A 19,371-nucleotide genomic window follows, 5' to 3' on the forward strand; every position below is an offset into this window, starting at 1 on the left:
GTTCTACGTGACCCACAGCTGCTAATTGGTGTACTGGTACTTACTGGGGCTCCCTTTTCACCTGCAGGTCCCGGAGGTCCCTGGGGGCCAGGTCGCCCTGGCAAGCCGATGGGGCCGGCTGAGCCCGCGGGGCCTCGCTCACCAGGAGAGCCCTGTTTGGAGAAGGAAGGAGCAAGTATTACTGGGTTATCGAGCATTATCTATATGCAGAAAGAAAGAAATGAAGCAGTAGGATGCTGCAAATGCATGAACTTAGTAAATGAGCACGTCTAAAGGGGGTGAGTTCCGTGTGGTGGCTTGGCACCATCAGCCCAAGGGGTTCTGCAGATCTTAATTAAAATCCTTGAAACTGCTGAGTTCTCCCCTGGCTGGTGCAGCGAGCTCGGTTCCTGGGGGCACATTATCAGCTTGGAACATGTGTGTGACCACTTCATGGTTAACGCAGCCGGGAGGGTTTGATGATGAGTATTTTCTTCCAGAAGGGCTGCACTGAGCACACATCTCAAGTGGGAACAACTTTCAGAAGAAAAGCTGGTGACTTAAAAGCAAAATTCTGGATGTCCTGGATCATCCCAGTTCCCCCAGCTTGTCACGTATGTTCATAGCTAACCCCATAAAATAACTGAGCTATTACATGTGTGTCTTGTAAAATAAAGCAATATCCAGAAAGCCATTAGTTAGTGCAGTAACGGAGGAGGCACTGCGCTGTGACTAACCCTCTGTTTTGGCTTGCCAAGCTTGTAAAAGTGTTAGGTGGTGTCTGGGAGGGCAACGATACTCACTGCTGGACCGGGGGGGCCTGGGGGACCTTCGTTGCCTTTCAGTCCTGGAGCACCCTGGAGGGAAGAAGATGGGAAAATGGAGTCATTTGGGGAGCCGTGTGCTGTGCTGCTGGGGTGTCCTTCCCGCTGGAAGGACGGAGACTTACGATGGGGCCGGGGAGACCTCGCTCTCCAGGGAAGCCTCGCAAGCCTGGGGGTCCATCCTTCCCGGGGAGGCCGGCGGGACCAGGGTCCCCCTGTAACAACAAGGACAAAGAGCTAAGGAGCTGCAGATGCCATGGGGGCACGGCTCCTCTCTCTGTGCCAGAGCCTTGACGAAGCCCTGTGAAACATCATTTCTTTACTGGATCATCCCGCTCCACCTCTGCAAGAGGGGCAGCTGTCCAGGAGTGCAAGGAGGGGAAGCCAGCAGGCTGCTCATCCCTACCTTGGTCCCTTCCTTTCCAGTGAGGCCAGGGAGACCTTGTTCACCCGGGGGACCTGGAGGACCTGGGTGTCCCCGCTCACCCATGGGACCCGTCTCACCGGTCGGACCCTGAGGACAGAGAGCAGGGAGAAGGCGGTGGGTGTCACCAGAGCAAATAGAGGAGGAAGGGCATCAGTTTGCTCCTTTAGGCTGCTACAGGATGGAAGGTGCTTCTTCCCTCATCCGTCCCCCGCAGTGTCACCAGGAATCCCCACAGAGATGCCTCCTTTGGCACCTAAAGGATCTCTGGTGCGGAAGAGGACAAAACTGCACTGAACAGACAGGAGGCATTGGAATGAAAGCGTTCACATAAATGAGATCATCAGTCAAATTATTACGCTTAGTTGTCTTTTCAATTGAAAAATTCCTAAGTATTCTACAATCATGCTGATTTGCCCTAATATGGGGAATAAATAATGGATGAGGCTTGTACTACACGGCGGTTGCTGCCTGCCGCTGTGCCGTACACGGGCACTGATGGTGACGAGTGTGCCACGAGGCCCGGAGCAGAAGGTTCCCCAGCAGCCCATTTTGGAGGAGGACACAAGCCGTGAGCACAATGCTACGACAACCTTCACGTTGTGGTCCGCTGGGACTGTGGTTGTGATTCGTGTCACGCTGCAGGGTGCCACTTAGCCTAAGCAGAAGGAGAACGCCGCGATCGCTCGGCAGCCACACATCAGACTAACTACACGCTGCCGAGCCAAAGGAAATTGCCACGGAACCTAATTTGCACTTGAGAAGACAGACACAGTCGGGGAATTGCCCCTAATCATGGAACTTACAAATCAGAGAATTTACACTATCATTAAAGAGGACAAATTAATTGCTTTGTAATTAAAGAGCAACCTCCCTGGCAATTCAGGAAAGAAGACAACCAAACCCCAGTCCTTCTCAGCCTAGGACTCCACCTACACAACCCTGCACGAGCCCTGCATGCTTGTACTTAAGGGGTACAAATTCTGGTCGCGTAGTTATTATTTCCAGATTGCACTGAGTTCATTGCAACTGAAATAAAATTAAAAAAAAAAAAAAGGCACAATTCCGACAGAATCTGGCAGCACTTCATGTTAAACAGGGATGCATTTCTTCCTAACGAAATGTCACACCACTCTTGCATCATGCTCCTACTGCTCCGATTGCCCGGTAGGTTGCACAGCCCTTCTGAATCACATCAAACTCTTTGGTCCTTCTGTCAGGCTGCACACAGCTGGTCTGTGTCTCCCACCCTGCACCCGTTTTACACCAGAGCAGCTCTGTTAAGTTCTCAGGAGCCACCTCATCTCCAGCAGGGCTCACACACCTTGTCTAAGCACCATCCTGTTCTCTCCTACCCTCCCTGCATGCTGTACCCAGGAAAATGAGCCACAAGGGGCTGATGCAAGCACCGATATTTGTTCCTTACCTGAGGGCCTACAACGCCAGGGGGGCCGGGAGGGCCAGTCTTGCCTTGGAAACCCTGTTAGAAAAAAGGAGAAGACAAAAAGGTGACGATTCTGCCATGGAGTGCTCCCGTGAGGCTCACGGCCAGCTGCTGCCTGCTCCTCCCCGGCGGAGCTGCTGACCGTGAGCGATGGGCACCCGAAGGCAGAAGGAAGGAGAAATCAAACAGAAGGTGTGAAATGTCTATCTGTACGTTTATGGGAGCAAGAGAATGGTAGAAAAAGGAACTATCAAAGCCTTTCAGCTCCAGTGGAGGGTTCTGGGTGCTGCCTTAGGGATGAGTGGGTGTTTTGGTGGATGGCCATCAGATCGTCAGCTCAGCTCTGCTGGTTTGGTGGAGCTACTGTGGTTTGGCTGAAGGACTGGCCATATAAAAAAATAATAATAATTGCTACACTCATAAAACCTACAGAGGAAATGGCTATTAATGGCTATTGCTCTTAATGCTGAGCAATTCTTCATCACCATTTCCCTCCTCCTGCTCCCAGTTCCACAGCAGTTCCCAGTTTGAGCTTCACTCCTAGGGAGCTCTGAGGCTGGGTGACCACAGGCAGCGCCAGTCCCCAGCCCTGCAGAGTTTTATTTCCTTCCTCAATGTCTGCTGAAAGAAATCACAGACGTGTTTCTCTCTGGATGGTCAAATGATGAGTAACGAAGTCTCCACGACAGCTACTTATAATGACATTTAAAGAGTGGCAATAATGAACTATCACCACTGCAATTGTTTAGTTCTCCTAAGCCACTCTTTAAAAAGCACATTAATTATCATTCTGACTGTAGCATGCTGACAAGCTTGAGAAATGTCAGTTAGGGCATACAGGCTATTTCTCACTGCCACAAAAGATGAGCAGATAAGTCCCAAGCCAACGGTACCATGTCATGCTAAGAAACTACTCAAAGCTACTCTAGCTGTCTGCAGATCACAGAAAATATTATGTCATTGATGAGGAAATGGCAAGCCATCATTAGGAAAAGAATGTACAATTTAAGCTCTTATCTTAGAAAAATACTTCAAGTGCCTCCATGCGGGACTTTTCTTTTTAATCTGAAGAAAGGAGTTTCCTTTTATCCTGTCTGAAGCACGGGCACAGAGCTTTTAGTTTTTGTTTTTTTTTTTCTCTTGTCTTTTACAGATTCCATCTTAATAAATCTAATACGGCCAAATATTTTGGCGTCTTCAGCATGACTGTTTGCTCCTAAATGAAAAGCAAAATAAAGGGAACTATTTGACACACAGACTTGATTCAGTCTTCTGGTGTTAGGTTTTCTTGCATGAAGGTACAGGGTGCGCTAACAAGCTTACCGATGTGGAAAACACATTTAATTTGTTTTTATGTTCACCTCCTCTTTTTGGCACTGTTCAAGGCAGGAGGACAAAACAGTGACTTCTGCTACCTGGGTCTCTGCATGTGTCTGCATGCATCCCAAGAGGATTCAGGGGAAAGTGATCTTTGCTTGTTCGTGGTGAAGATTAACAGGTTTTAGAAAGGCAAGTTACTCCCGAAGGCAGCTATCAGGGAATGCTTTCAGACCCAAAATGATTGAAAGCCCATTCTTCACTCATATTCATGCAGACTTGAGAATTTGGTCTTTTATTCTGGTCTCAGAAGTTGATAACAGCAGATTTAAGTAAAATTTCTACTGCCTTTTCTGATTTCAGCTTAGGTGTCCTGGATGTTAGAGATAACTCAATGAAGGAAGACTAAATGTCACAGTCAGACTCTGGCAGGTGAAAGCTCTTCTCTCCATCTTTAAGTTAATCCTGACCTGAGGTCTGTGTGCTCAAAATACCACAACCATCGCCATAAAGTCTGACAGAGCATAAATACCCGGCGTGGCACTGAGCAGTGTTTGCATTGCCTTGCTTAGCAAATGCCAGGCAAGTTAATTAAACTGTTGTGTGATTGAGGGGGAAAAACGCACAATGTGCAAAGCCTTCTCAGTGCTGTTTTGCTAGAAAAGGTGGTGAAGAAAAACGTGAAGCTGAGTGGAGGAAGTTGGGTTTCCTTCCCATAAAATAAACCCAGAACAAGGAGTCTATTTGCTAACATGCAGCATGCAGTCTGGGGAGAGGCACGTACCAACAGCAAATGAACTGGATTGTAAACAGCCGAGGAAAAAGAATCAGCATCCCCAGAAACGCCAAACAGAGAGGTACTAATTACTGCATGCAGAAAAATACGCGGCAGAACAGTCATTTTTGCTTAGGGTATCCTTCGAGCAAAAAGGTGCAGAGAACAGACCACCAGAGACGCACGACAGCCATCATACCTTCCACATGCCTCATCATTCTCCTTTGGTGAGAAACACTGATTACATCTGTGCAACAAAACCTTTTAAAATTGACAAAGCAGTATGCGCACGACGCGGTAAGGTACCTGAACGGCCAGAAGCTGCTCCGTGGGTTGCAGCAAGGGACATTTGCCTGGGGGGGAGGCCTTAAGCAAAACTTGGCGAGATCCTTGTGATTAGTTTTGGCTAAAAGGCAGCGCAGCAGAGATGCTCTGACTGGTGTGCTAAGGCAGGGCTGAGAGGTGAGCGTGCTGCAGTAACTGGCGTGGACAGACAAGCTAGAGCAAAACCATTGCACCACAGATCTTGGCCAGGAGTTGCCTTCCTCCTGAAAGAAGCACTGCCAAAATGGGGCTGTAACTCTTTCCTGCTGTGCAACAGTTCTTGGTGCTGGCCACATGGTGCATGAAGAAGGCAAAAGTGTTTATTTCTACCCATGGCGGGCTCCAGAGACAGTAAAACTGCCCCTGACCTAAGGCAGCTGCGTGCAGAGAGCTGAGCGCTGCCTAGCTGAGGAGCGAGCCTGTCTCGCACAAAAGATCTCTGTTATCACAGACCTAGAGTTGTGAGACCTAAAACCTGCACTTTTCCAATGGGAGGAGTGGGGAAGAAAGCACAGATTCACCCGCAGTGCTCCTACAAGTGGGGTAGAGGCACAGCCTTCCCTTCCTCCTCCTTGGAGGACAAATGACTGGTGCTTTGGTGAGTCCTTGGGGTGCACAACATGCATGGAAATCACCCCCAGCTCCTTCTCCACTTCAGAAAGTGAGCACCACGCTGAGTCCTGGGGTGCTGACCCAGCCAGCATCCTCCCACCTAGCCAGGAGCTGCCCCCACAGCATGCAGAAAGCCAGCTGCTCCGGCACTGCTCACTGCTTCTCTGCCCAAATCCACTTCGTGTATGACCCACGTGCCCCCCACAATCGACTACGGGGCCAGAGAGAGGGCTTGGTGCATGGCCTTCACCCCAATTATCATTAGCCCGAGCCGTCCTGCTCAGAAGAGGGTTGCTTCCTGTAGACCACCCCGTGCAGCTGGGGACACGCAGACCTCTGGGGGAAACAAACGGGCGGCCCCATCTCCCCAGCTGCACGGAGGGGTTTAGAGAAACCAGCCAGCAAGACGAGGCTCAGGACTAATGATCTGCCCAGGATTTTTGGCTACTTACAGTTTCTCCTCTCTGTCCGGGGTGACCAGGCAATCCATCCTTCCCAGGAGGACCCTACGGCAGAAAACCAGGGTGAGAAGGACCAGGACCAGGTGCTCAGTAGTAAAAATAAGATAAAGGACTGTATCAAACCTGCTTGCATCCTTGCATTAATTCCTACCCATTTTACAGTGAAATGGGGGTGCTCAGAACCCTAAAAGATACGTCCTTTTCCCATACATCCCCCCCAAAATCTTACAGGTTTATATTACAGATCCAGACATTGAGCGAGCTGTCACCACAGGGAAAGAAATCACTCCAAAAACTTTTCTGCGGCTCCCCACCAGTGTACAATAATTGCAGAGACAGACGTGTTACTCTGTTGTGCTGTCATCCCAGTGTACAGAGGAAAAATAAAGAACAGAGCAACCGTGAAAGATCCTAGTGATATTGAGTCATTAGGAAATGAACATTTATAATCAGCTGTAATTTACTTGCCTATTTAAAATCTTAAACCGCCGGGTTATTATCATGATGGCTCAGTAATGCCTTTTATTGGGCATGTCACCACTTGTCAAAGAAGCAGCTAAGACTGAGATGGCACAGGCAATTACAGCTGGCTGGAAAAAAAAATCTTTATGTACGTTTTTGTATGTTCTGGAAAGAGAGTTACTCACAGGGGGGCCTTTTGGTCCGGGAAATCCAGTTGGTCCTTGAGGCCCTGGTGGTCCCTGGACATAAAACAAGGCAGAGAGCACATGGTTAAGGAACGTATAGGCTTTACTATGAAATACCAGCTCTGTGTGAACAGTAGATGATCACAAAGAAATGGAAAACTGGCTCGTTCTGCCACAAAGAAATGCTATTGAAGTGCAAGGCACAACTGCATGGGGCCATCCCTCAGAAAAAACACCTTGGAGAAGTAAGAACCATAGGGCACGTGCAGCCAAGCATGCTGGCCAGCTGGGCAAAGAGGGTCATCCACCTCTCAGTGCCACCTTTCCCTCCCAAAGCTATGAAAAATAAGTCTTCTCCCATCCCAGCTCAGCTGAGGGCTCCAGGAGCTACCAGCTCATGCAGGGATGGGAAGGAGCCTGGCTGTTTTGGGGCTGGTGCTGCAGGCACCCTCTGCCCTTCGCAATGCTGCGGTGTCATCAGCAACTGCCCCTTCACCCAAAACCACCAAAATGTGCAAAGCACAAGGCCAATTCCATGTTTCCTGCCTGGGAAATTTCATACAGAATTTAGAGGCAAAAGAAAAATTTTTAAAAATTGAAGATATTGAGTCTACAGTCACAAAAGTCCCACTGCTTCACTGTTTTCCACTGAGCACGCTGTAGGCTGGAGAAAGCAGAAGAGGTCCTGGAGGATCCAACTCCTCCAGAAACCAGGCTCTGGCCGTCAGCACAGACAGAGTGGGGGGCTTTTCCCTTTTCCCATGGAGCACCGTTGGCACAGGACACCCAAAGGCCCACTTGAGCCTCACTTGGAGAGCTCAGAAGCACCATGAGGGCTGTGTGTGACTTGGGAGACCTCTCTCCACACCAATAATTTTCACCTGTTTTTTTTTTCTAAGCACTTTCTTAGCCCGTATCCTGGCTGCAGGGAGCTCCCCAGCCCTCTCTGCTTCATGGGGCACTTCATGGTGCTTACTGCAGGAAAACCCCATTGCTGTGAACCCCCCACTTCTGCTGGGTTAAACCACCAGAGGTTGCAGATCCCTGCCCCAGCCCCACGGCGCTGCCTTACCCTTTCGCCAGGAGGACCAGGGGGGCCATCGCCACCAGAGTTGCCCTTTTAAGGATAAACAAAAAAAAGACACACAACAAAACACCATTAAAAATACATGCATCACCACTTCAGCTGCTTCGCACAAAGATTTCAAATGGCACTGACCCCAGGGTGAGAGCCCACCCCCCAGCCCCTCTCTATCAATAATTCTCCATCGGGGACAGCATCCAGCGACAAACGAGCAGCTGCTCATTCCCCCCACACTGCTTAATAAAAACACAGGGAAGATAACATCAGCGGGCTCGGGACATCTCCACCAGCTAACAGCCTCCCTCGGAGAGATAAATGCCGCAGCAAAGCCGAGGTATTTATCAAAAATTCATGCCGATACAAAGCCGAGGCATTTATTTTTAACGCCGGCGGCGCGGCGGTGACAGCGCCTCGTTACGGCAGCTTTGCTTCCATCACGCCCAGCAATTGATGGTCACTTCATCCATTTCTGCAGCAGGTGCTAGAGCTGAGAACGCCTCCAGGTTGGCTGGCAGAACAATGTCTTTTGTGTCTGATGGCCAATTGCTGGCCGGCAGTTTGCATGCAAAGCGGCTCGGCATGGTGCAAGGGTGTGCAGGGCTCAGGGGAAGCGTCAGTGGAGTTCAGGGTTGGGGTGGTCCCTGGTATGGGGTGACCCCTGGGTGCAACGGGGGCCTCAGGTCAGGCTTCGTGCTGAAACAAAGCCATTGCATTTTTAGGACCTGTGCACAGACTTCTCAGTTGGGTTACGAGGCATTTGGCTTGGTAATGCAGATCAGGAGGGCTCAGCTTCCAAAATACAATGGAAAAAGGAGAGAAGGGAAACGGAGGGCAATGAAGCAGATGGTCTGTAATGCTGACACTTTTTAGGACGTAGTTCTCTTCCTAATTACCATCATAGGCTCTCCCAAACCTTACCTTTGGGCCAGGTTTCCCAGTGCTTCCCCTAGGGCCTCTTTCCCCACGTGGACCCTTGGAAAGACACAAAAGATGACGGTTTAGTGCTTTGGGTAGCAAGAAGAACTGCACTGTGATAGGCAAAGAGCTCAAGCACCTGAGCTGCACGAGGACAAAGAGCAGTCCCACCAGCAGCACCAGGATGCCAGGAGCCTTCGGCAGTGCTGGCTGAACATCCCATTTTGTTATGGCTCCAAATTAGAACCACTGGTGAGCCCCAGCCCCAAATCAGTGCTCCCTCTGCTTGGTTTTAAGGCTGAAGGCCAGATCCTGCCCAGGTAGGACATGAATCAGAGCACACCTCGTCTGGTATTAACAAGCTTTCAAAATGCACAAGAAGTGATAAAAAAGATAAAAAATGATTACCGTTGGACCGCGCTGCCCCCTTGGACCTGGTTTGCCAGGTGTCCCCTGCAAGGAGAAGGAATGCAGGTGAGTCACGGGCCAGCAGCAGCCACAGGCTGAGCTCGCCGCAGGGGAATGCACAACAGAGACCTATCGCACACAAACTGCCCCCCAAACCTCCTCAGTTCTCATTTGCAATCAAAAAGACAATGGCAGTTTTACTCGTAGCTCTTGGTTATTGTGTTTGTTGTCTTTTGTAATGTTTGGACGCATCTGAACAGCAACCCCAGTGCCCAGATGGCATCTAACACCTGAGGGACAGCCTCCTAAAAGTACCCAAAAAACACCACAAGGATGAGGCCACCTCCTTGGACCATGCAGGCTCCTATAAAAAGCCAGCAAACACATCAGGGGCAGCCAAAAGCTCTTCTGCTCTGCCACCCCAAAATCCACAACCCCCTTTCCTGCTGATCTTCGCCCTCCCCTTCTCCCAGCTCACGCAGAGCATGTGCTGATGCACACACACGCTGCAAGACCTGCGTTAAATATGTGCAGAATGACAGCAGCAGAGCAGGCACCCTAACCCGAGCAGTTATTTTACGCTACACAAGCCAATTAAGCTGCCCCACATATTTACAAATCTTTCCTCATCTTTGTGAACTTTGTGCTAAACAAGTAATTTAAGACATTGCTTTGCAGCAGCGACAAAACAGCAGGCTTATGAGCTCTGACAGATGCAGTCAGTTCCCCGTAATGGGGGACTGTGATTAATTCTGACAGAAGAAAGACAAAGACGGCTGGGTTCTAAATCTGGCATTATGCTAAGCTCCATTACCATACGCCTAAAAGAAAAGTAAAAGCCCAGATCTTGCTACCTGAGGACGCTGTTTTGGCTACTGTCATTATCAAAAAAAAAAAAAAAAAAGCCAATAGGTTTGACTTTCTTCCTTTGGACCAGCAGCCTACTATTTTTTACCGATCACCTGTTAAAGGAAGGAAGAGAAGGATTTTCTATGTAAGGAACACAGATGCTTAAAATATCATTTGCCATTTTCTGCCCCAAATCCATCATCTAAAAATCTTGCCTTCTCGTATTTGGCACTCATTAACCGGGCAAAAATAAAACAAGAGCTGGAAAAGTTTTAAATCAACTTTCTTCCAGCTGCTAAAATTAGCCCTGCTGAATCTTCCTCGTTCTGCGGTTCCATTTAATAAACACTGCTGGCATATTTTTTTAATTAATTACAAAAAAATCATTTTGAAGCACTCCATCTGGTTTTCCTTTCCCTACGTGAGGCTGAATTTGGATCAGGTGGTGCAGAGTGCAGCCTCCCTGCAGGTAGCCCCCCACACTCCCTTCCTTCTTTCTCAATTCTATTTTTAAGCAAAATTTTCCCCCTGCTTATTGCTGTCATTAATCATGCATACAGCGCTGTGTACTGCTGCTAAGAATTTATATAGCACTGTAAATGCACACAGGCCTACATTTTTCAAACAGGGATATCGAAGGAAAGGCATCTAAATTCAGATTATTTTTTAGGCACCCAAATAAATGGCCTGGATTTTGGCTCCCCCCCCTGCACACCCTCCAGGCTCTGTCAGCCAGGGCGTGCAGGGAGATCTATTATCCCATGCTAATGGCTGGGGATTATTAGCTCTAAAAATAAAGATCACTTACTCACATTTCCAACTATCGATTTCATGATCAGGTCGTGAAAGCACCCGAGCCAGCCCACCCAAACTCGCCTCGGGCTGCTGGGTGAAGCTGGGCACCAGGGAGCCGCTTGCCGAAACTACCAGGGTATTTTGCAGGGCACTCCTTTCCGAAGACACCAAGCACCCTTTGCTTCCTAATTTTTAACTTTGCCAGCTCCCTGTGTGCAGCCAAAAGCTGTGGTTTCAGCTTTGGGGAGCTTTTGCACTGCCAGCACCAAAATTCAGCTGCTGGTGCTGGCCTGGCTGCTGATGCTCCTTGGGCTTCCTTATTTTCACCTTTTTTTTTTTTTTTTAATTATTTTAGGGGGAGAATAACTATCCATGTTGTTGAAATAACGAGATGGAAAGCTTATTTCAATGCCTAGATGATGACAACTGTAGGAAAAACCTGTGATTCTTATTATTCTAGACACGTAAACAACCGTGTGGAGTATCATAATAGTAATACCTTGTAAAAAGAAAAGACAAACAGAAATGATTTTTGGTTGTTTCAGCTGCAAATTGGGTTACCCCACAATGCACTGGAGAAGCAAATCTTACAAACTCTCTTTCTTGACTGCATGTGGACATGCTCATAAAGTAGCAAATTTACTGGTCTCGGGAGAAGCAGAGTGTAATTTATCAAGTCTAACTCAACGAGGCTTAAATTCAGTTGATGGTCTCCATTTGGTTCGTGCAGTGTGATCCTAGCTCAGTCTATTGTTCTCTATATAATCGCTTTCACTTATTTCAAATCAGATACTTGGGAGGAAAAAAAAGAAGGATACCAAAACAGTCATTGAAAATCTGTATTTCTGCTACCCTTATAAATTTTTCAAGCTGAGCTCCTTTTACTAAAAGGAGAGATTTGTCCATGGAAGTGTTTCTCTCTCCCACGCAGACAAACACAGCAATAAAACAAGGGCGAGCTGCTGGACTAGGTGCAGAGTGGTGTAAATGGTCCAAGCGAACACTGGAGAGAATTAGAATTAATCCAGCCTAATCCTTGATTATTTTTTCTCATTCTTACAGACAACCAGCTCCCACTGTGCTCCCGAAGAAGCCTGCTGTCCGAGCAGGCTGGTTCTACATCCCACCAGGTGCAGCCAGATGAAGCAGGAGGGGTGAGGATGCTCAGGGGGTGCACAGCAGCACGTTTCCCTATCACTGCAGTGCCCATGCCCTGGTTTATGTCACCCAGAAATGCACCCCAAGGATTTTTTTTTTGCATATTGGATAAGGCGAGTGGTAATTATACAGCTACAGTAAATTTGAGGCTGCTGTGGCAGCTGCCTCCCTTCTCCTGCTTGGCTGGGAGTGGAGGGAAGGGGATTTGTAGTTCAGAATGAGACGAAAATTACTCAGTGGGAAAAAAAAAAAAAAAGAGGGATATAAACCAAATTTCGGTGGCACAATATTAATGCAGTGCAAAGTGATTTGTATTTTCTGTGCTCCTATCAAACACGTCTGTTAGAAGTCATTTGTATTTAAATGAGAGTAAAATGGAAACTAATTCCACTTACTCTCCTTACTCCCCCTATTTTTTCCCTGGGACCAGGGCTCACGAAGAAAATGACTGCATTTGTACTTTCCATCCTCTAACTCAACCTTGTCATCCTCAAAATAAAATAATACAAAATAAAATAAAAGATCACTGGTGTATTTAGACAATTCCCTGCTACTCAAGCACAAAGCTGAGCAGGGGGTGAGAGGTAGAGGTGAGTTCAGGGGATGGAGCCCCTACGTTTTGAGGCTGTTTAGGAATTTAAAACAGCTCCACTTATTAAAAGGAGAAACATGTTAAGTGTGTTTTCACCTACATATTTTGAATCTCAAGTTAGGTTAAGATGGTTCTGGCTGCTTCTGAATAGATTCACCCATCTCTAACAATTACCATTAATTAAAAAGCTCTTCATGCCCCGAGCAAAGTCTGGCAGCAAGGAAAGGATTCAGGTTCAGAGAAATCTCTTGAAATATCTTGAGGGAAAGCTTTCTGCTGTGTAATAGGCGTGCACTGTGCTGTCACTTGTGCCCACCACGGGCATCAGCAGCATCCTGCCCTGGGGACCGGGAGGTGACAGCTGCCAGCGAGGGATTTTACCACCATCAGTCCTGCCCAAGGGCTGATCTCTGGAGGGAAAAATCAACGAAGCAGCCAGCCAAAGCAACTCTTACCCGTGTGCCCTTCTCGCCGTTGGCTCCTGGGAATCCTGGGAAGCCGATCGAGCCCTTTTGGGGGAGAGAAAAGAGACGGATGGGTTCAGGACACTGGACGGGGTGGCTCTGTCTGGCTGTGCCAGGCACCCGCTAGCCTGAAATAACCCTGGCCGAACTCGCTGACGTCTGCAGCTCCTGGTGCTTTTTTTTTTTTTAAACCTTCCTCTAACAAAAACAAAATCGAAGACAGACCCGAAATGACCTCAGAAGCCAAATTTTCTCCAAAAATAACAAACCAAAATAAAAAGGTCCATGCCTCATTAGAAGTCGCTGCAAAGGCCCAAGCCCACGCTCGCACCAGGTGCCTGGGGAACAGCAGGCTTTTGTGTTTAGCTCCTAAGTCACTATGTTGCACATGAAAATTTAACTCCTGGCTTGTTCCTTTCTGATGTAATTGCCTGGAGAATAGCTGCTGCTGCTTTTAAAATATGAATTAGCTGAAAAAATGCAAAAAAAAAAAAAAAAAATTACCCCAGAAAAAAAAAAAGGCAAATTAAAAAAAAAACAAACCATCAACACCACAACCAGAAAACAATCTCTTGCAGTTAATTATGTCTCCAGTGTTAAACAAGCCTGATTTTTTTTTTAAGCAATGAACATGAATAATAAAATATGATTCTAAAAAGAAAAAAAAAAAGTTAACAAAAACATAAGTTCCCAAAGCCTCCAGGGCATGTAAAAGCTGTGCTGTAGCCTCAGTCTATGGGGTGGAATTTGCAGCTTTAATTTAAAAAGGACATTTGAAAATGGCCCATATGAAGGTGGGCGTGTAGGTAGGATATAAAGGATGTTTGCAAATCTGCAAATAGCAGTTCTATTTTAATTTCAGGGAGATCCTGATTCATTAGCTATTCTTCTTAATTAATTAAAGTAGCTCAAAGCTTTGAAGAGACAAGGCCCAGTACCGGGAGAAGCACCTTTATGCCTATTGCTAGCACGAAAGCTCCCACAGAGCCCTTATCTGCTGCCTCAGTGGTCCTGCATGCCCTGGCGGGGGCTGCTGTGCACACTTTGCAGCCCCCATCCCTGTGCATCTCCTCCCATCACGTTGCAGCACCCCCCCCGTTACCTTTGGGCCCTGCCTGCCCGGGTAGCCGGGCAGTCCTGGCACGCCGAGTTTTCCCTGAAACACAAAAAGAAAGTGGGTCAGTGGGGGCAACGAAGGCCTTGAGAGCAGCTGCGGGTTTGCGCCAGCTAAAAGGGAAGAAGTTAAGCATGTAGAAGTCAAGTTGCTTAGGTGGTTTCCCTCCCTGGTCTTTTTTTTTTTTTTTTTTTTTTTTTTTACCAAGACTTTGCACCCAAGCAGATAACCCCAAAGAGACCAACACCTTGATGCAACCAACTCACATCACTGCAGTAACTCCATCTCTTCTGTGACCCCTTTGGTACTCACGTTGAACTGCACACACCAGCCTTCACACACAGCTCCTGCCCCTCCTCTTCATCCCTTTGCCCCAAAACCACCCCTTATGCCCCATGCTGGGCGCTGCTCTGTCCACACACCACAAAAAAGCCCCAAAGCAGCGTGTTTTGCTGTAAAACCCACTTGGGTGTCCCTATCCCAAAGACTCACCTTCTCTCCAGCAGGACCAAGAGGACCGGGATCTCCATTAGGGCCAGAGCGACCTTTGGGGCCTTCGGGACCATCCTCACCCCGTGGACCAGGAGGCCCAATCTCCCCCTGTAAATGACAAGATGGGCACTGACACAGCGATACACGCCATCAGATACTCCCTGGAGCTGCTGAGACAACTCTTGGAGAAAGTGGCTCAGCTGAGACTGTCCTTGAGTAAATTGCAGAGCGTTATCAGAGCACCAAGCTCTCGCTCATATGGCTTGGCTATTATTTCCGACTACAGCCGTCTTATCTGGTGGCCCAATTATCCCATCTACATGAAGCATTTCTCCACCGAAACAGCCTTCATTAGCTCTGATTGCAACGCACCCTTCCTGGATCCCAAATCATGGTTTGATGTGCAAGCAGGCCCCAGGAAGTGTTTAATTGAGGCCTGAGCCACGGGCAACTGGAGAATAGAGATCGGGCTGGAGCTTTTGTGCTGAAAATCATTAGGAAATCTGAACACGGGCAGATGGAGCCATTAACATGAATTGTTACAGCACTGCGGGCTGCAGCACACACAACAACAGTAGTCATTTTGTCAGTGGGCAGCAGGAGATGTCTCCATGCTGTGAATATGGGCTGTGGCCTTCTCGCTCACCAGGTGAGCCACAGATCTTTCTGTGAGGCTTTTGGGTGCCTTTGTCCTTTCAGAGCTCACTGTAGATCACACAGATCATCATAAAACAGAGTTTGATGGTGGGAGCTGGAGCTGTGGGCTCCAGGCGAGGACAGCCGTCCTCTCCCCAGCAGGCCACCTTGAGGTCTGCTGACACCTGTGGAAGCACCAGCTCCAAGGTGACACGCGGAGTGTGAACCAGGAACCCCACCAATTACATGTTTAAATACCGGGATTTAAATAGAAGATTTGATTTGTACTTTTACTTCACGCAAGGCATTCATTTTTTCTTTAAGCATGGGGAGAAATGAGCACAGAGCTCTCCCTCAGCTGGGGGGACACCAAGCCCCAAGCAATGCAACCACTCGAAGAGATGGGACAAGAAACACCTCTTGTCCCCAACAGCTGGATGCTAAGGACGGACAAACAAACTGCAAAGCCCTGTGCTACAGCTGCTGCTCACATCCAAGCATGATTTGGGGTTTCTGGCAGTGTGTGTATGTGTTCCTCTGTCTTTAAAAGCCCTGAAGCCAGACAATGAGCTCTGCTGCTACAGATAAGAGTCTGATGTAAGCCTGCACCCCTGGCAGCTTGCGCCGCACTGCTCTGGGTTCTGTTAAAGTGTGTTCCCAGTAACTTTACAACCCATGCTGATGGCATGGAGACGCATCAGGTGCAGCAAATAAAGATGCCTACCAGACCCGAGATGCAGTACTATGGGAGAAAAGAGAAAATGGAAATAAATGTGACACAGCTAGATTGTGCAGGATTCTTAGCTGTCAAAGCAGCAAGACCGGGCTCTCTTTTACTAATCAGTTTTAGTTTACCGTCAAGATGGGACTCTAAATTTAGGAATTTATAACCCCTGTGCTTGATGTGAAGATGAAATTCCTGCCTGGAGATCAGATGTGCCAGAAAGACCCTGACCAGAGCCTGCCCTGCTGCCCTAGTGCCGCGTCTGCAGGGCTTGAAGGAGCACTACGAGACCTCGTCGGTCACAAGCTCTTACCCGGTCTCCCTTGATGCCCATGTCACCTTTGAAGCCAGGGAAGCCATCTTCACCCTAAAAAACAGAGTGGGGAAAAAACAGACAAAGTGTATAAATGAAAAAAAAAAAAAAAAGAAAAAAAATATTTCCCTAGTCTTGCTGTGGGCCCCCTGCACAAGGAGAACAACGTCAGGTCCCTGCACTGCCTGTCACATTGGCTTCTGTAAGCCCTGGGTGCACACAAGCAGACACGAGGACACACACATGGAAGCCCAAGCAGGCTGCAGCTGTCGAGGTCCCAGAGGCATCCCAAGGAAGTATTCCTTCACATCCCGCACTGGCTGCCAGTCAGGATATCACAAATCTGGCTCGATATGAGTAACAACACCTTGCCAGTACTGGGAACCAATTATTTCTGAAGTACAACTGGCTTTATTTTCATGGAGGATGTTTTACACCATGCTTCAAGGGAACCTCTAGGACAGTGGCAGTATTTCTTTCAGCCAAGAAGGTTTAATTGCAGAGCTCAAATCAATAATGTATTTCATCCTCCAGCAAATCTTTCATAGGCAATGAGGACACCATTCCCAGAAAGACCTTTCGAGTCTGGAAGGTCCCTTCCAGGACTCCCTAGCTAAAATGCCTAGATTTGCTGATTTTTTTTGGAGCAGGAATGAAGCTGTTTAGAGCTGGAACCAGGCAAGATTTTTCTCTGCTTCCTTTGGGAGAACCCAATTCCATCTTTGACATACAAACAGACAGACTGTGTCCTCGTTCGTACTGACTTGGGTCTCGCAAGCTGCTCTAATGACCAGGCTGGGTAGCACATCCCGCGTGCTGTTCTCCCTGGGTCCAGCAGTTCCCCAGCTGCCACATGCTACAAAACTTCATCTCCGTGGAATCGTGCCCAGAAAACTCAAGCTGCTAATTTTGTCAGGAGGAAATCATCCCAAAGCTGAACCTGAGCTATCCGTAACAGCTACCTGCAGCAGACAGCCCTGGCCCCAAGCGGGTCCTGGGGGCTGCACTGCTCCCAAGTGCAAATAAAACAAAATTCTAACAAAATTCCCCTCATGCATGAGAATTTATCAGACAGCACATTGTGCAGGATGGGTCTAGCAGAAATACTAAGAGGCTATAGAAGATTGATCCAAACACAGGGTGTTAACTCACCTTTTCACCTTTGGTGCCTTTCAACCCGCGAACACCATCTGCTCCCTTGGAGAAGACAAAATGAGATGTTACATGGTATGTGTAAGCTTAAGAATCATTAACGATGGTGAGTTTTGCTTCCAACATTGATGATGGCATCTTACAAACTGTGATGGTCTGAAATGCATTGCTAATTGAACATCACCTGCTAATTTCCAGCTGTAAGTGCTTGGAGACTCAAACTTCTTAGTGGGGCAGGTGGGGATGGTAGTCTCTGCCTCTTCCAAGCCTAACCCCTGGAACCATGTTCCCAGGGATAAAACTCATGATGGAAAGTTTGTTTTCTGCATATATTTTACCCCAAAAAACATTTTCTGAGTGCTAAGTACACTTGTGCATTCAGAGGAAGGCAGTGCAGGAGCTGGGCAGGGGCACCTGGGCTGGGAATTCAGTCTGAGCACACCAAGGAGATTTCCCTGTGGCTCTGCAGTGTCCTGTCTAGCACCCACAAAGGTTTAGCTTGGTTCTTTTTTTTTTTTTTCACCACGGTTCTCACCTCCGTGCATGCACTGTTTTATTTTATTTTTAAAGCATCCTGCTGTCAGCTGAAACCCTGGCGCTCCTCAGATCAACGGCAAAGCCTGGATTTCATTCCTCCTGCCTGACGGGGCCCCTTTTGCAGAGCAAGTAAACACGTTTGAGGCTGCTCCTGAAGCACTCATTCAGCTTCTGCTTGGCCTGCAAGGGTAGCCCCAGAGAGGGCTCCACCTCGGCTGGAATTCATCTCTGGAAGACGGACATGGAGCTCTGCAAGGGCTGGGAAAAGCTCACAGGATCACCTGCTTGGGACCCAGCTCGCTCCCGAGCTACCACTGCTTACAAAGGACGTGCCCAAACAGGATTTTCACGCCCTGAGAAATTTCACGAGGTTATAAATCAGACATGGTGATGCTGAATAAAACCCCAAACAACGAAAAATAAGAGGTAAAAAAAAAAAAAAAAGATGACAACAAGCATGCCTGAAGCAAACTGCTGACTGAAAGGAGATTCAGTGTCTCCTGGGGGCGTTTGCACAAACACAATTGCTGACCAGAAGCAGAGATGCTGCAGCACAGACGATGCCTGGCACAGAAGCCTTGCTTGGCACACCGTGTCCTCAGCCTGCAGCCAGCTCTGCGTGCTCCCTGGCCATCAGAGGGAAAAATCACCTTTCAGTGTGGTTTTTGCTTAGAAAAATCATTTAGGCACTGAAAGGAGAAAAGAAACAAAACAAAACTAATGTGACTGGTGCAGGCATATGTGACATTGTGCAGACGTGGTGCAGAAACCCTCCAGGGCTTCACTAAGGCGATCAGTCTGTGGAGGTGCTGAGTGTGGTCAGGATCTGTCCCCTGCTCTGCCACCAGCCCTAACCTCACCAGCCTCCAGGCTCCTCATCTATCCTGCCTCTTGGGATAAAATGCCACCCTAAGCTATCCACACCAGCTGAGCAATGCAACTCCTGAAATAAAAAAGCCAAAGATATTTTTCTTAAAGGAATATTTTGCGCAGGGCATTTTAACTTTTTTTTTTTTTTTTCCTCCCTTAGGCATGTCAAGAGAAAGTATAATTAAAAGTACATCAAAATTTGTGCAGTAGAACAGGGCTCTGGTAAGTGAGGCGAGATCTAAAAATTATTTATAGCTGCAAACCCAATGAGACGCATTTTTCTCAGAACTGGAGATTCATTCATTTAATAGGATGCTGCTTGTAGGAAGCAAAACCTCTTCTGTACACACTATGGATTTGGTGCATGACATACTTTCTGTAGATCACTGTAATGTGGAACAGTTCCACTTTAGCGGTAAACACAACAGCAAACCATTCCCTAATGGACCACTATGTCTCAA

The 19,371-nt window shown here is 47.9% G+C and overlaps 1 protein-coding gene across 2 annotated transcripts in view; it reads right to left on the bottom strand.

Annotated features, from left to right (window-relative positions):
* COL5A1 (collagen type V alpha 1 chain) overlaps positions 1-19,371 on the bottom strand; it is a 147,750-nt gene that overhangs the window by 22,312 nt on the left and 106,067 nt on the right. For both annotated transcript variants that reach the window (XM_068656510.1, XM_068656509.1), the window contains exons 28-42: positions 17,504-17,548; positions 16,352-16,405; positions 14,679-14,786; positions 14,175-14,228; positions 13,064-13,117; positions 9,215-9,259; positions 8,810-8,863; positions 7,880-7,924; positions 6,808-6,861; positions 6,152-6,205; positions 2,654-2,707; positions 1,210-1,317; positions 929-1,018; positions 783-836; positions 45-152 (exon numbers count right to left, since the gene is read on the bottom strand). In XM_068656510.1, the coding sequence (XP_068512611.1) occupies positions 45-152; positions 783-836; positions 929-1,018; positions 1,210-1,317; positions 2,654-2,707; positions 6,152-6,205; positions 6,808-6,861; positions 7,880-7,924; positions 8,810-8,863; positions 9,215-9,259; positions 13,064-13,117; positions 14,175-14,228; positions 14,679-14,786; positions 16,352-16,405; positions 17,504-17,548 (981 nt within the window). The remainder of the gene's footprint in view (positions 1-44; positions 153-782; positions 837-928; positions 1,019-1,209; positions 1,318-2,653; positions 2,708-6,151; positions 6,206-6,807; positions 6,862-7,879; positions 7,925-8,809; positions 8,864-9,214; positions 9,260-13,063; positions 13,118-14,174; positions 14,229-14,678; positions 14,787-16,351; positions 16,406-17,503; positions 17,549-19,371) is intronic.

This window comes from Anas acuta, chromosome 20 (assembly GCF_963932015.1).
Source record: "Anas acuta chromosome 20, bAnaAcu1.1, whole genome shotgun sequence".
NCBI lineage: Eukaryota > Metazoa > Chordata > Aves > Anseriformes > Anatidae > Anas > Anas acuta.